Genomic DNA, 15096 nt, shown 5'->3' on the forward strand with positions numbered 1-15096 from the left:
GCAAATATTTTTCACCCAATCTGTGGCTTGTCTTCCTTGACCTATTTTTAATAATTTACTTTGAACTAAAAATATGATTGGAGTTGTATCTAACAAATATGTATTCTCACATCCATATAGACCTAAGAGAAAATATTGAACTCTTAGAGTATAGTTGTTTTCTTGAGCTAAGTAAGAGACATGGAAGTAATGGGTCACACACACACACAAAAAAAAAACAAATAAACAAACAAATGAAAAAGATGTCTATCTGTAATGAAGAGTTTGGGAACCACAGTCAGTCAGTATCTCAGAAATCTAGTTAGAATTTTTTTTAAATGCTCAAGAGAAAATGAAGAAATCAATGCTCATGGACCAGACAGGTCAAGAATCAACTCACTCACCTCAGCAGGACTGAAAATTTAGAGGGGAGCTTCTAGCCCTCCACTCAGATTCTAGCAATCACCCTCTTATCACCCACCTCACCTACTCTTAACAGATAACCCTCCCTCTTTCTTACCACTATCATAGGAATCATTCCTTTGGGGTCTAGAATCCATTCATTGAACTGCTCCTGCAGAGCCTGTTTCCGTATGTTGGCCACCTTGACTTTGACTTCATTTATTAATTCTCTTTGTTCTTGTTTCTGTTTAATGTTCTCCTTCATCTTGGATACTCTGAAGGATGTAGAAAGACGTTGAATTAAAACCATTAGATTTAATTGGGACTGTTCAAATGTCAGAATACAAGAGTTCAGAGATTCATTTAAACTTTGTAATGTCTTTTCTCCATGAAATCTTCCTTGATTCAACTCTGCAGTGATCCCTCCTCCCCCCAGTACGTACTGAATTTGTCATTAATCATGGGCTGCCTTCTACTATTATTTGACTTTTTATAGAGGTAGGCCTTATTTACCCAACTAAATACTATACTTAAGAAGAACTAAGAATAGCCCTAGAAGGTGTCACAAATACCCTAAAAGCAAGGTTGAATGTACTAAGGCCTTAAGGTGGTGGGCCTCCCTCTTCCCTGGACACAGAAATTGTCTAGAAGAATTGTGATTCCAGGTTTAGGATGGGAGTCTGGAAGTTGTATTTATAACAAGCATCTCAGGTAATTCTTATGCCTTGGACAAAACTTTTGATTTCTTTCTAGGAATGTATATTGCCAGTTTTCATCTATTCAGGGTTAAATAGCTTGACAGCCTCTGAGCACAATAGTTACTCTTGTACTCAGAGTTGCATCACCCAGGTTGAGAATGGGGCAAAGAATTGTGATTTTAATTGTTCCTGTGTTCACCATCCTTACTTATTAGGACTTCAAAACCCCCAAACTGGTTTTGATTGAAATACCAAAATTACTCAGAATAATAAAAATAACTGCTGGTTTCAAATACAATTTTCTAATAGTGTTTGAGGCAGTTTCATCTTTCAAAGAAGAAAGACTAAGCAATGTGACAGATTTTGAAATGCAAAAGAATTTTCAGTAAGAACTGATCAATTATATAACTCTAATAATCCAAAAGGAACAACTAAAATCTAAGACATTACTCTATGCCCATATAGGCCCTTCAAAATTCTCTAGGAAAATAAATTTTCAAATATAAACTTTGAAGTTTGAAAATAAAAACAGGCAAATGGTTTAATATAGCAGAAGGGCCTGTATCTGAACTGTTGGAAGATTAATTAGTATTTGAAAGGAAGTGCTAAATTCCTCTGATGTAACTGCAAAGCAGTTAACCTCTAACACTTATCTCAGAGGCCCCAGTCTCTTCCTTTGCTGGCTTTTCTGCTCTTCTATTCTTTCTCTATGTCCCTCTCTCCCTCCTCCTCTCTCCTTCTCTCCTTGCTTCCCTCCCTCCCTCTCTCTATACATCATTTACTCAATTTCTGTCTGCATTTCTGCACGACTCTCTATTCTATGTGTCTTTCTTCTAGCTTTTCCTCATTATTTATTCATTCACTTACTAAGTCAGTTGTTTATTCACCCATTATACACACATTTATTGGGCTAAAAATTCCACCATTATAAAGTTTAGGATCCAATGCAGAACAGATAAGTAAACAATATTGGGTAATAAGTACTGGGTGCCTCCATATTGATCACTGAAACACAAAAATTGATGAACAAAATTGGGTTTCTGTCACATATTCATTTGCCTGAAATATTTTTTTCCCTCTCTTTACTTGACTAGATCCTCTACATCCTTTAAGTCTTAGCTGAGACATCATTTTCTCCCTCTTATTAATGCCCACGTTTAGAAACAAAATCTAGTTTTGTACCTCAGGGCCACAGTACATATAAATCCAAACACAATCCAAATAGATTTTAAATAATTGTATAATTCATTCAAGGAATGAAAGTTTTCCATCTGCAGTCAGTATTATCTCATGAGCCTATCTACATCAATCAACAGAGTTCTTCCTTCCATTAAGAGGCAGAGTCTATTTCTGCATCCTTTTTGTCTATCTGTGGACATGTGACTTGCTTTGGCCAATTAGCAAGCATGACACAAGCAGAAAGTTGAAAAGTTCTATCAATTATATCACAATAAAATCAGGGGGAATGGGAGAAAGAAAGAAAAATGCTTGCCCTCTTTTATTGAACTTAAGACCCCTTCCATCAGGACCTCAGAAATGAGCCTAGATGAGCCTGTGGATGATGATCCAGATACCTCCATTGCTTTTGCATCAGCTAACTAATAGACAACTGATTGAGGCCATCAGCTGCCATCTTACTGCAATGCATGAGTGAATACAATTGATACCATGTGGAGCCAAGGAGCCATGAGTCCAGCAAAAAGAAACCAATCCACAAAATCATGAGCAAATAAAGGATTATTAATTTAAGACACTAAGTTTTGAGGTATTTTGTTATACAGCAAAAGCTAACTAATGAAATGGTTTCCTCATCTTAACAATTGTTTCAATTTCTTTTAAAGTTAAACACAATATAAATCTAACTAATTAAAGAACAGAAGTAAAAATGCTTCCCTATCTTACTTGTGACAGTCCAAATTCTATCCATCCATTCAAGCTGTACAAAGAAAATCTACTTAGAGCAGCAGTTGCCTAGATTACATCATAACTGAATGTTGTATTTCATTAAAATGTTTAAAACCAACTTAAGTGGATAAGCAACAATGAACTTTGAGTGAACCCCATACACCAGACCATTATTGGACCTAACTGAAGACTTGCTCAACTGCTGAACAATGGGACTTCTTTTAATCAATTATATACAAACCTATGGACTTACTCTGTCCTTTATGGTGTGATAGTTTTCAATTGTTATAGGTATAACCATTATAAAGCTCCGTTCCTAACACTTAAAAACTCCTGAATTATCCCCTCTGCAAACTAGTCAGTGAATTCTTTACTGGTGTATATTCCCTTGCCTCAGTTTTTTGTTTGTTTATTTGTTTGTGTTTAAGCTCTAGTTGTCTTAGTTTCCCAAAGCTCAATTGGATTTCTTGCCATTCCTGGAGCATGTACAGATTATTCTTATGATTAGTATTCCTATGAAAATCCATATATGACATATGTCTACTTAATTTTTATGACCTACTAAATTCTTATTTTCTTTTTGTTTATTCAACACACATCTTATTATTAAATGAGTGAGGCTCCTGACATAAGTTGTAATGACTTATGAAAAATCTAAGTTACTGTTTAATCGATTATATTTGATTAGGCCTATTTACAATTTTATAAAATGATGGAGAACATTTCTCATGGTCTCCCTATTAAATACTGATGATTAATACCAGAGATTTCCAAATTAAATACCCAATTACTCCAAATTAAGACATTTCTCATAATAATCTTCTATATCTTAGATACAGAAATAAAAAACCAAAAAAACACAAGAAAACATCCATCATGAAAGCAAAAGCCAGGTTAAAATAGGCTAGATTCATTAACAAATATTTATTGAGTATTTATTACTCACATGACACAGTGTTAGGTGCTGGGGATTCAGTGGTGAATATGACAGTTTCTGCTTACATTACAGCAGGAGAAACAACCATTATAATTGTGAGAGTACCAAGAATGAACTAGTGGTTACCAAAGGGGAGGGGTGTGGGAGGGTGGGTGTGGAGGGAGGGAGAAGGGGATTGAGGGGTAGTATGTTTAGTACACATGGTGTTGGGGGATCACGGGAAGAACAGTGTAGCACAGAGAAGGCAAATAGTGAAACTGCAGCATCTTGCTGCACTGATGGACAGTGACTGCATTGGGGTATGGGTGGGGACTTGATAATATCAGTAAATGTAGTAACCACATTGTTTTTTTCATGTGAAACCTTCATAAGAGTGTATATCAACTGTACCTTAAAAAAATAAAAAAAAAATAACTGTGAGGGTAATGAAGGAGAAACACAGGATGTGGTGAGAGAGCATATAATGAAAGGTCTCCACCCAACTTTACAATGAAGTGTTATTTGAGCTGAATTCTAAAGGATTGGTAGGATAAAGCAAAGAGGTAGAAGAACAGTGATACAGACAGAGGGCATATGAAAAAAAACCAAGATGGAAGGAAGCATAGTATGTTTGAAGAACTGAAAGAAACCCTGTGTTCCTGGAGTATAGAGTATGAGAAGGAAAGAGGCAGGACACAGGGCTAGAAAGACAGTGACCAAGTCATACAAGGAAGGTTTTGTAGCCTATTTAAGGATGTTGGTCTTTAACCTAAGAGTAAAGGGATACCACTGAAAGTTATCACATCAGAGAAAAACATGATAAGATTAACTTTTTAAAAAAATCACTTCAGTTAAAGATAAAGAATAGATTGGAAGAGGGCAAGAAGGGATATAAATATACCAATTAGGAGACGGTTGGAATATTGCAGGTAAGAAATGATGGTGGTTTAGACTACAGTGGGAGCAGTGGATAAGGTCAGAATGAATAGGTTTGAGATAAAGAGATAAAATCAACAGAACTTAATGACTGACTGAAGTGAGTAGTGAACAAGCAGAGATGTACAGGTTGATCCCTGAGGTTTTGACTTGAGAATCTTTATGGATAACCACTAAGACAATGACTTGTTGAAACTGAGGTGCTTGTGAAACATCTAAGTGCAAACATTTAATAGCTATATATATACTGGTCTGGAGCTCAAAAAAGCTGTTTCAGCAAGAGATATAACTCTAAGAGTCATGAATGTATAGATGGCAACTGAAGTCATGTGATAGAATGACAGCACTCAAGGATGGATTATGGATTGATAGGAGAAGGCAATGCCTTAAGGAACCTTAACGTTTGAAGATCATGTAGCAAAGAATGAGTCAGTAAAGGATGCTGAGAAGGACTAAACAGAGGTAGAAGAAAAACTAGTAAAGAATATTATGGAAGGTAAGGGAAAGAGTATTTCAAGGAGGAAATGGTCAACATCATTGAATACTGCTAAAAGATCAAATAAAATGAGTATTGCAAACTTTCCACTGAGCCTAGAAGCATGGAGAACATTCTGATCTTGGTAAGTGACATTTATTGAGAAGAGCCTGGAACAAAGTCCAGATAGAATAGTTGAGAAATGTGCGGGAAGGTGGGGAGAGTGTATATGGACAACTGTTTTGATAAATACAGCTGTTTTAGTTATATTTCCTCAACTTGAGGGTGTAAGTTCCTCATGACAAGAACTAAATTTCATTTTTTTTCTCTGTAAGGGATGGCTTAACATAGAGCATTCAAAAGTTATGCAATAAATATGATTGACTGTGTGAAGATTCCTCAGTAAATTTAAGTCATTAATTCATTCCTCTAACAAATATTTACTGAGTGTCAATTCATGCCAAGCACTATGCTCAGTGTTGAAAATATAGGTATGATGGAAAATTGTCCCTCAATTCAAAGAGATTATGGGGAGGTAAATCAACAATTATATTACATTGTGCTAAGAGCTGAGTCCACAGGGGCTTCAGGAATATAAAGAAAGAGTATCTAACCCAGACTAGATGTGACTGAAAGTATCCCAAAGGAGGTGACACTTACACAAATTATTAAAGGACAATGAGAAATTAGCCAGCTAGAGAAAAGAGGAGAAATATGTTCTAGACAGATGTTCTGGCATTCTAGAGGAGAGCACATCTGACTAATGGTTTTTATTAGTTGATAAATAAAAGATAATAAAATTGATGTGCATAAAGAATGCAGCATAGCTGGCCCAGGTGGACTAACTCAGGGCTTGGTTGTTTGAGTTTATTGTTACTACATGTTGGGTACTTCAGATTAGTGTCTCCAAGTGTTGAAGCTGGCCTTGATGGTAAAGATTTCCTATTTCCAAATGAGGTGGTTGAGTTTCAATTGAGGCACCTTTCTGGAGGAGTAAGAGCAAGGCAGAAGTACCAGAGTAAGGATATTCTCTACTGGAGGGCTAGGAAGTATCTGCTTTGATGGTGTAGAAGTGAGCTAGGACAGAGAATGTATAAACTAAGGCACTAGCATGTAAAGTCCTCAGTCTGTTCGATTCTATTGACAGAAAAATCCTATATTCTCATGAGAATATCAATTACTGGATAGTTTTAAATGAATCAATAGAATTATCTGGCAAATCCTAGGAATTTGTGGACATTTTGGATAGTCTTAGGTATTAATATTCTGGGACCACCACACCTTGTCAAGCATTATGCCAGATATCTGGCCCTTGTTGGAGTGATCTTGACTCAGGAACTCTTTCTCAGTCTTTTTAGCATTAGGAATGTTCTATACCACTGAAGCAGGACCAGAGATTCACTCAACATCAAGTCTCATTGTGTGTGTGTGTGTGTGTGTGTGTGTGTGTGTGTGTAGGACATTAGCATAACATCCAAGGAGACTATTTTTTGGTCCATGAGTACTTAAATTTCTAGATACTTAATAATAGGATATACACATATAAAATAGAGTGTGGATTAGAGATGGATATGAAGCTAATCATTACGTGTACATTACTATTATACTTATTTTTTATATTACATTATTATTACGCTACATTATTATTATACTTCAGGTTGAACAAAAGTAGAACTTGTTCAGATAAAATCCTACTACATACCATTGGGCATAATAGTCATATAAGAAGCATTTCTATAAAAAAGCATTTATCTAGTCGCTTACTTTTGGCATAATCTGTTTTACTGGATTGACAAAATATTATATTTGATACAGATGGACATTAATAAAATATCACTGTGGGAGAAGCACCTATGGGATTTCCTAACATCATGTAAGCATAAAGGTTTGGCTCAGTAAAGAGGTGGCAGCTGGTGTGGAGTATAAGCAGACAGACATCTGTCTAGGAAGTCACTGTCTCTTGGCAACTGAGAAAGACCCATATTAAGGATGAAACATTCCCTCAACCTTGCCAAGTCCTAGTGCTGGCGTCTTGTAAGGATGAGTTAGACACTTAAGAGTTTTTTTAAATACAAAAAGTAAGTACTTTGAAGTAAATCTTCAAACCCTTTGTAGATAACACATTTCAAAAGAAATATAACAGTGGATTTTGTCACATGGTCTACATAAATTCCTCGAACACTATACATGAGTTCATTTGCAGAGAATTATTGTAAGCAAAATGAAGGCCTGTGTCTCTTTACTTTTTAGGTTTTACTTGATTTGTGTATCCTTATGCTTGAGCATTTATGACTTACTTTTCTCCTTTATGTAGCTGTGATAGGGAAAGTAATTTTATGGACTATTTCTTCATGTTTCTTTCACTTCATGGATTAAATGTCCCATTATTAGTTGATAAGGCTAATAATGAGAATCACAGGAAAAATGCGCAAAAGATATCTCATGGTGCAGCACAGATCCCATAGTGATTATGATAGTAAGTAACAGATACAGGAATCAGAGATCATTACCAAGCCAGAACCAGGGAAACATCACTGTAACTACTGCACAGTTGATATCCAAGTTTTTGTTTTGTATTTCCTAGATGTAATTCTTGGTTATTTGGACTCTCAGTTTAGAATCAGAATTGGTGGAGAAAAATAAGGAAATTTGTAGTATAATAGATACTGCTTCTCTGCAATAATGTAAAATTCTAACATTAGTAGTCATTCTTTAAATTCCTTTCCTTTACAGTCTAATTTTTTTATTTTAAAAAATACCATGCAGTAATGGTACAATATTCAAAAATCAATCAATATCATCATACACCACACCAACAAAAAGAACAAAAATCACATGATCATCTCAATAGATGCTGAAAAAGCATTTGACAAAATTCAATATCTATTCATGATAAAAACTCTCAACAAAATGGGTATAGAGGGCAAGTACCTCAACATAATAAAGGCCATATATAACAAACCCACAGCCAGCATCATACTTAACAGTGAAAAGCTGAAATCTTTTCCTCTAAGACTGGGAACAAGACAAGGATGCCCCCTTTCACCACTTTTATTCAACATAGTGCTGGAGGTCCTAGCCATGGCAATCAGACAACACAAAGAGATAAGAGGCATCCAAACTTGTAAGGAAGAGGTTAAACTCTCACTATTTGCAGATGACATGATGTTATACATAGAAAACTCTAGAGAATCCACCAAAAAAACTAATAGAATAACTGAATTCAACAAAGTTGCAGGATACAAAATTAATATACAGAACTATGTTGCATTCCTATATACTGACAACAAACTAGCAGGAAGAGAAATCAGGAAAATAACTCCATTTAAGTGCATCAAAAAGAATAGAATACCTAGGAGTAAACCTAAGCAAGGAGGTGAAAGAACTGTACCCTGAAACCTACAAGACACTCATGAGAGAAATTAAAGGAGACACCAATAAATGGAAATCTATCCCACGCTCACGCATAGGAAGAATTAATATTGTCAAAACGGCCATCCTACCCAAAGCAATCTACAGATTCAGTGCAATTCCTATCAAAATATTAACAGCATTCTTCAATGAATTAGAACGAAAAGTTCTGAAATTCATATGGAACCACAGAAGATCCCAAATAGCCAAAGCAATCCTGAGAAAGAACAAAGCAGGGGGGATTATACTCCCTCACTTCAAGCTCTATTACAAAGCTACAGTAATCAAAACAACTTGGTACTGGCACAAGAACAGACCCATAGATCAATGGAACAGAACAGAGAGCTTAGATATAAAGCCATGCATATATGGTCAATTAATATATGATAAAAGAGCCATGAATATACAATAGGGAAAAGACAGCCTCTTCAACAACTGGTGTTGGAAAAACTGGACAGCTACATGCAAGAGAATGAAACTGGATTATTGTCTAACTCCGAACATAAAAGCAAACTCAAAGTGGATCAAAGACCTGAATTTAAGTCATGAAACCACAAATCTCTTAGAAGAAAATATTGGCAAAAATCTCTTGAATATAAATACAAGCAACTTCTTCCTGAACACTTCCCCTTGGGCAAGGGAAACAAAATAAAAAATGAACAAGTGGGACTACATCAAATTAAAAACCTGCACAGCAAAGGACGCCATCAGCAGAACAAAAGGTCATCCTACAGTATGGGAGAATGTATTTGTAAATGATTTATCTGATAAGGGGTTAACATCCAAAATATATAAAGAACTCACACACCTCAACACACCAAAAACAAGCACCCTACCAAACTATGGGTGGAGGATTTGAGGAGATATTTCTCTAAAGAAGAAATACAGATGGCCAACAGGCACATGAAAAGATGCTCCACATCACTAATTATCAGGGAAATGAAAATTAAAACCACAGTGAGATACCACCTCACACCAGTTAGGATGGTCAACATCCAAAAGACAAGAAACAACAAATGCTGGTGAGAATGTGGAGAAAGGGGGACTCTCCTACACTTTTGGTGGGAATGTAAATTGTTTCAACCATTGTGGAAAGCAATATGGAGGTTCCTCAAAAGACTAAAAATAGAAATATCATTTGACCCAGGAATTCCACTCCTAGGAATTTGCCCAAAGAAAACAAGATTCCTGATTCAAAAAGACATATGCACCCCTATATTTATCACAGCACTATTTATAATAGCCAAGATATGGAAGCAACCTAAGTGTCCATCAATAGATGAATGGATAAACAAGAGATGGTACATATACACAATGGAATATTATTCATCTATAAAAGGAAAAAAATCCTACCATTTGCAACAACATGGATGGATCTAGAGGGTATTATGCTCTGTGAAATAAGCCAGGCAGAGAAAGACAAGTACCAAATGACTTCACTCATTTGTGGAGTATAAAAACAAAGCAAAACTGAAGGAACAAAATAACAGCAGGCTCACAGACACTGAGAAGGGACTAGTGGTTACCAAAGGGGAAGGGTTAGGGATGGTGCGTGGGGAGGGAGAAGGGGATTAAGGGGCACTATAATTTGTAGTCACAATATAGGTAGGTAACGGTGAAGGCAGTACAGCATGGAGAAGACAATTAATGACTCTATAATATCTTACTACGCTGATAGTGACCACAATAGAGGGGGTGAGGGTTTGATAATATAGGTGAATGTTGAAACCACTGTGTTGTTTATGTGAAACCATCATAAGATTATATATCAATGATACTTCAATGCAAATAAATTAAAAAAAAAGAATAAACAGTAAAAATATACCATGCAGTAAAATTGACCTTTTTAAGACCATAGTTGTGCAAATTTCAAAACGTGTATAAATATGTGTAATCATCACCAAAATCAAGCTATTGAAAACTTGTAATCCTATTTTGAGTAAAATATTTTTCATCATCAATTCACAATAAGGCAGTAGTGACTTAAAAAACATACATTCCTCATTTCTGGAGGAATCAAGATCCAGAGAGAAAAGATACTAAAAGAAAGATATTAAAAGAAAAGAAAATATGAAGAAAAGCAAAATGACAGAAACCTAACTTCCTTATCAGTTTTGCAAAATTACATGCAAGAATTAAAGCCCACTTCAGTTCTTTTCCTGTCTTCCAGGAGCCTGGTGAAAAGCAATAAAAGTATATTCCATGTGTAAATTTTACAAACTGCACTGATATTTTATTTTTCGATAAGTGGCTGCCACAATAAAAACTGATCTAAATTAGTAAGCAATGTCATCTCTACTGTTCTTAGACACTAAAAAGAGGTGAATCTCTTTTTGTCTGGGGAAGCAGATGAAAAACTTTTGGATTAGGCTGAGGCAAATGAACTCTTTAACATTAAAACCAGAAGTTAAAGTTTTGGGAAACTAAACCAAAATTTTGTCTTTTTTCTTTAATATAAGTAAGGAACACTCTCATTTCTAAAATAAATGGACTTCTCCAAAACTCTCTAATGGATTGAGGACAATACAAAGAATGATATAGGTCAGAGAATTTAAATGCAGGACTGTTTAAGACTGTCTAAGATTGCTGGGTATCCAGGCTTTAAGTCAATAGATATTTTATTGTTGTAAACCATCCCTAGGAGTTCTGAATATTCTACATATGCCTGACAGTTTCACATGTTGACATGTAGATGTTGGATTTTTGCCAGAGAGAGAGATGAAGCCCGAATCTTGACAATGTAGGCAAAAACAGCAGCTTTGATTACTTTAACTCTTTCCTGAATTCTTACAATGGTATTGCTCCAATAAAAACAAGGGCTCTTATCAAGCTTCAAATGATCCTAAATATTCAAACTCTCAATTCAAGAAACATCAGTAAATAAACTGATCCTATTGTGTTGTGTCATTGGTTAGCAATGGAATCTAGACCAGAGTCCTAGTTTTCCCATTACTCTTCTTATTATAGATATTAAAAAATGCCTAGTGTGTTATGTACTGATTGAGATTTATATATCCCTAACAGGAAGGATCTGTCAATGTATTGATTTACAGCCTTGATGCCCATTTCACATTTTAAGTATTTTTTATGGAAATAGATTTAAATACAAATCTAATTTATTGCTCTGCAAGAACAGATGGTGATTGGAAATGTTCTTTAAGCTATTTATTAAATTTAATACACTGTTCCCAGTTGCTGTTGGAACTTTTCACTAGTACTGAAACTCCCTTAATTTGGTTTCTCTAAATGACTGGTCTTGAAACTTTAGTGTGCATAATAACCTCCTGTGGAATTTGTTTTCAATGCATTCCCAGAGGTTTTGATTTGTAGATCTGAGTAAGAAGCTAGAAATCTGCATTTTTAAACAGGCACCAAAGTAATTCTCATGTCACTGGCAGGCAACCATACACTGAGAAAGGGTATTTCGACTGAAAATAAAAATTCCATGTCCACATACAGAATAAAACAAGAGTTCTATACATACTCTTTACTTTATTCCAGAGGGATGTATGCACCTATTTCCAAAATAATTACTATTCTAAAGCTTCTAATTAATTCCTTATCCTATAGGAAGTACACTAAAACAAGTCACAAAGAATTTTAGGTTCCTTTATAAAGTTTAGTATAAGTATCCACACCAGGAGATATTCAGGAAGGAGATTCAGTAAGAAAATCAAAGATCCAAAGTGGCTTATTTGTTTTTTAGATCTAGAGACCTAACAGATATTATCTAGACCAGGGGGTCAGCAAACTAAAGCCTGCAGTCAAATCTGGCCTGCTGCCTGGTTTTGTACAACTCAGAAACTAAGATGGGTTGTTACATGTTAAAGTAGGTTTTAAAAATCCAAATAAATATAATATTTAGTGGCATGTGGAAATTCTATGAAATTCAAATTTCAGTATCAATAAATAAAGATTTATTGGAACACAGCCATGTGCATTCATTTGCAAATTACATGTGGTTACTTTTGTACTACAACAGCAGAATCCAGTAGTTGTGACTCAGTTTCCCAGGCAAAAAGCTTTTAATTTTTATGTAATCAAATTTGTCAATATTTTCCTGATGTTGAGTCATAGTTGAAAAGGTTTTTCTTTATTATAAAGGAACTTAATCACTGGTTTCTTATAGCTTTTTTTCCTTGTATTTTTTTACATAGACCAGCATAGAGGGATATATTTTAAGGACAAAAAAGGTGTAAATAAATACAAAACATCATTTAGTAGTTCTATAATTAGGCTTGTTGGTATTATTTTGAAGCTATTTTATATAAATTTTGGGAGAAAGAAAATAAGCAATTCTGTCAATGTTAGGCACCAAGAGTTTCAGCATAAGAAAAAAAAGATACAAACAGAAAATCAAGGAATTAGGTAAAAACCCTGACACATTATATTTGATATGAAATTGTCAATATGAGCTCATTATTTCTAAAAATTGTATTTGTTAGTCTTGAAAGAACTTAGAAGCATGACAGTACAATATATATGGGAATTCTTAGCTCCCAGATGAGTGAGTCCCATTAAAAGGAACTAAGAATCCTTAAAAAAAATGTACAAAGATTTCAAAGACAAAAGGAGGAAGTCAGAAGAACATAGGAGCCAAAATTGGGTCGGGTTGAGCATCAAAAATAAAAAAATGACTATAATGGATTAAAATACACTGACTATATATTAAAATTCATGTGCCTTCAATGATGCTCAAAAAAGAAATCCCCCCTAAAAGGGGAAAAATCTTTCATTTGTTTCCATTAGAGGTGACTATTAGTAGGTAGGTATGTAGGTAGGTAGACAGATATGGATATAATATATATAGTGTTCTGAAAATATGTAATTAAAAGGAAAGAATTAAATATTTATTCTGTCTTACTAGTAGGAAGCATATTTCAATGTAACCAAATATGTAGCAACTGAGTAGGATTTATTTCAGGAATTCCAAGATAGCTCAAAATTAGGAAATCCATTGATAAAACTCATCATTAATGGCTGCAGGGTAAAAAAAATCAAACAATAACCTTCATGAGTGTTGAAAAGCATTTGACAAAATTAACAATCATTCTTGATTTAAAAAAAAATAAGATAGGAATTTGATACATTTTTCCTAATGTGATAAAATATATCTCTTTCAGATCCAAATAGAGTTATGGTACTCATACATATTTTAAAAACTGTTTATGATGAAGTAGTAATACAAGAATCATTTCTACTAAAGTCATAAACAAGACAAAAATGCCCATATTACCACTATTATTTAACATTGTATTGGAGGTAAATAGGTAAGAGAAAGATGTTAGAAGTATAAAAACTGAAAAGGAAGAAGGAAAACTATTATTTGCAGAAAATATAGTTGCCTCTCTAGAAAACCCAAGCAATCAACTAAAAATGTACTACAAACAATAAGAAAAAAATAAGGTAGCACACTACAAAAATACACAGAAATTAACTACTTTCAAATGATGTATTCAAATGATCTCTAGATAGAAAATGTAATGGAAGAAGAAAGACCCACTTACAATTGCATAAAAATGATAAAATAACTACTAATAAATCTAGTGAGATGCAAAACTATATAAAAAACTTTAAGACAACACTGATGGATACAAAATAAGATGAGCAACTGGAAAGATGCACATTCTCAGACAGAAACACTTGTCACTATTAAAGATGTTGATTTGTTCTAAGTTAATGAATAAACTTAATCAGATTGCAATAAAAATTCCCATAAACTTTGTTTTGGTGTTCTCTCTCTTGCTCTTTTTTCAAGTAGATAAATCAATCCTAAAGTTTGTATTAAAAAGTAAACACAAGAAAAGGCAAAAGTGGTCAAAAAAAAAAAAGAACAAATAATAAGGACTAGTATAGTCAGATACATTGAAATAAATGTAAAAGTCTCAATAATTAAAACAGTGTGTTGCTTGTATATGAACAAGGAGATAGAACAACGGAATAGGATAGGAAAATTCAGAAATATACTCCAATATCTACAGTAACTTAGTAATGAAGTTTCATCTCAAAACTGGGGCAAAGATAGACTATTCAGCAATTGTTATTGGGATTACTATTTAGCCATTTGGAAAGGATAAAGTTGGATCCATATCTTACGTTTTACACTAGGATAAATTCCATATCGATCAATATTTTAAATGAAAATTAAAATAATAACAATTACAGAAGAAAGCATGGGGGATTACCTTAATATCTTGAAATGTAACATTGACTCAAAATCCAGAAACCATAAAATAAAAGTAAATAAATTCGACCACATAGAAATAAAAAAGTCTTCTGCATCACAAAAGATAAAATGGCAGGTCAAAACAGAGGAAAATATTTGTAACTCATTCACCTGCTTTTGTATAAAAGGAAAAAAATTAAGAATCCAT

General features: G+C 34.2%; 1 protein-coding gene across 1 annotated transcript in view; it reads right to left on the reverse strand.

The window, feature by feature from the left end:
• The window catches only part of EFCAB5 (EF-hand calcium binding domain 5), a 126999-nt gene that overhangs the window by 80269 nt on the left and 31634 nt on the right, over positions 1 to 15096 (reverse strand). The window contains exon 6 of the mRNA XM_036906259.2: positions 500 to 656. Within this exon, the coding sequence (XP_036762154.2) occupies positions 500 to 656 (157 nt within the window). The remainder of the gene's footprint in view (positions 1 to 499; positions 657 to 15096) is intronic.

This window comes from Manis pentadactyla, chromosome 4, assembly GCF_030020395.1.
Source record: "Manis pentadactyla isolate mManPen7 chromosome 4, mManPen7.hap1, whole genome shotgun sequence".
NCBI classification, from domain to species: domain Eukaryota; kingdom Metazoa; phylum Chordata; class Mammalia; order Pholidota; family Manidae; genus Manis; species Manis pentadactyla.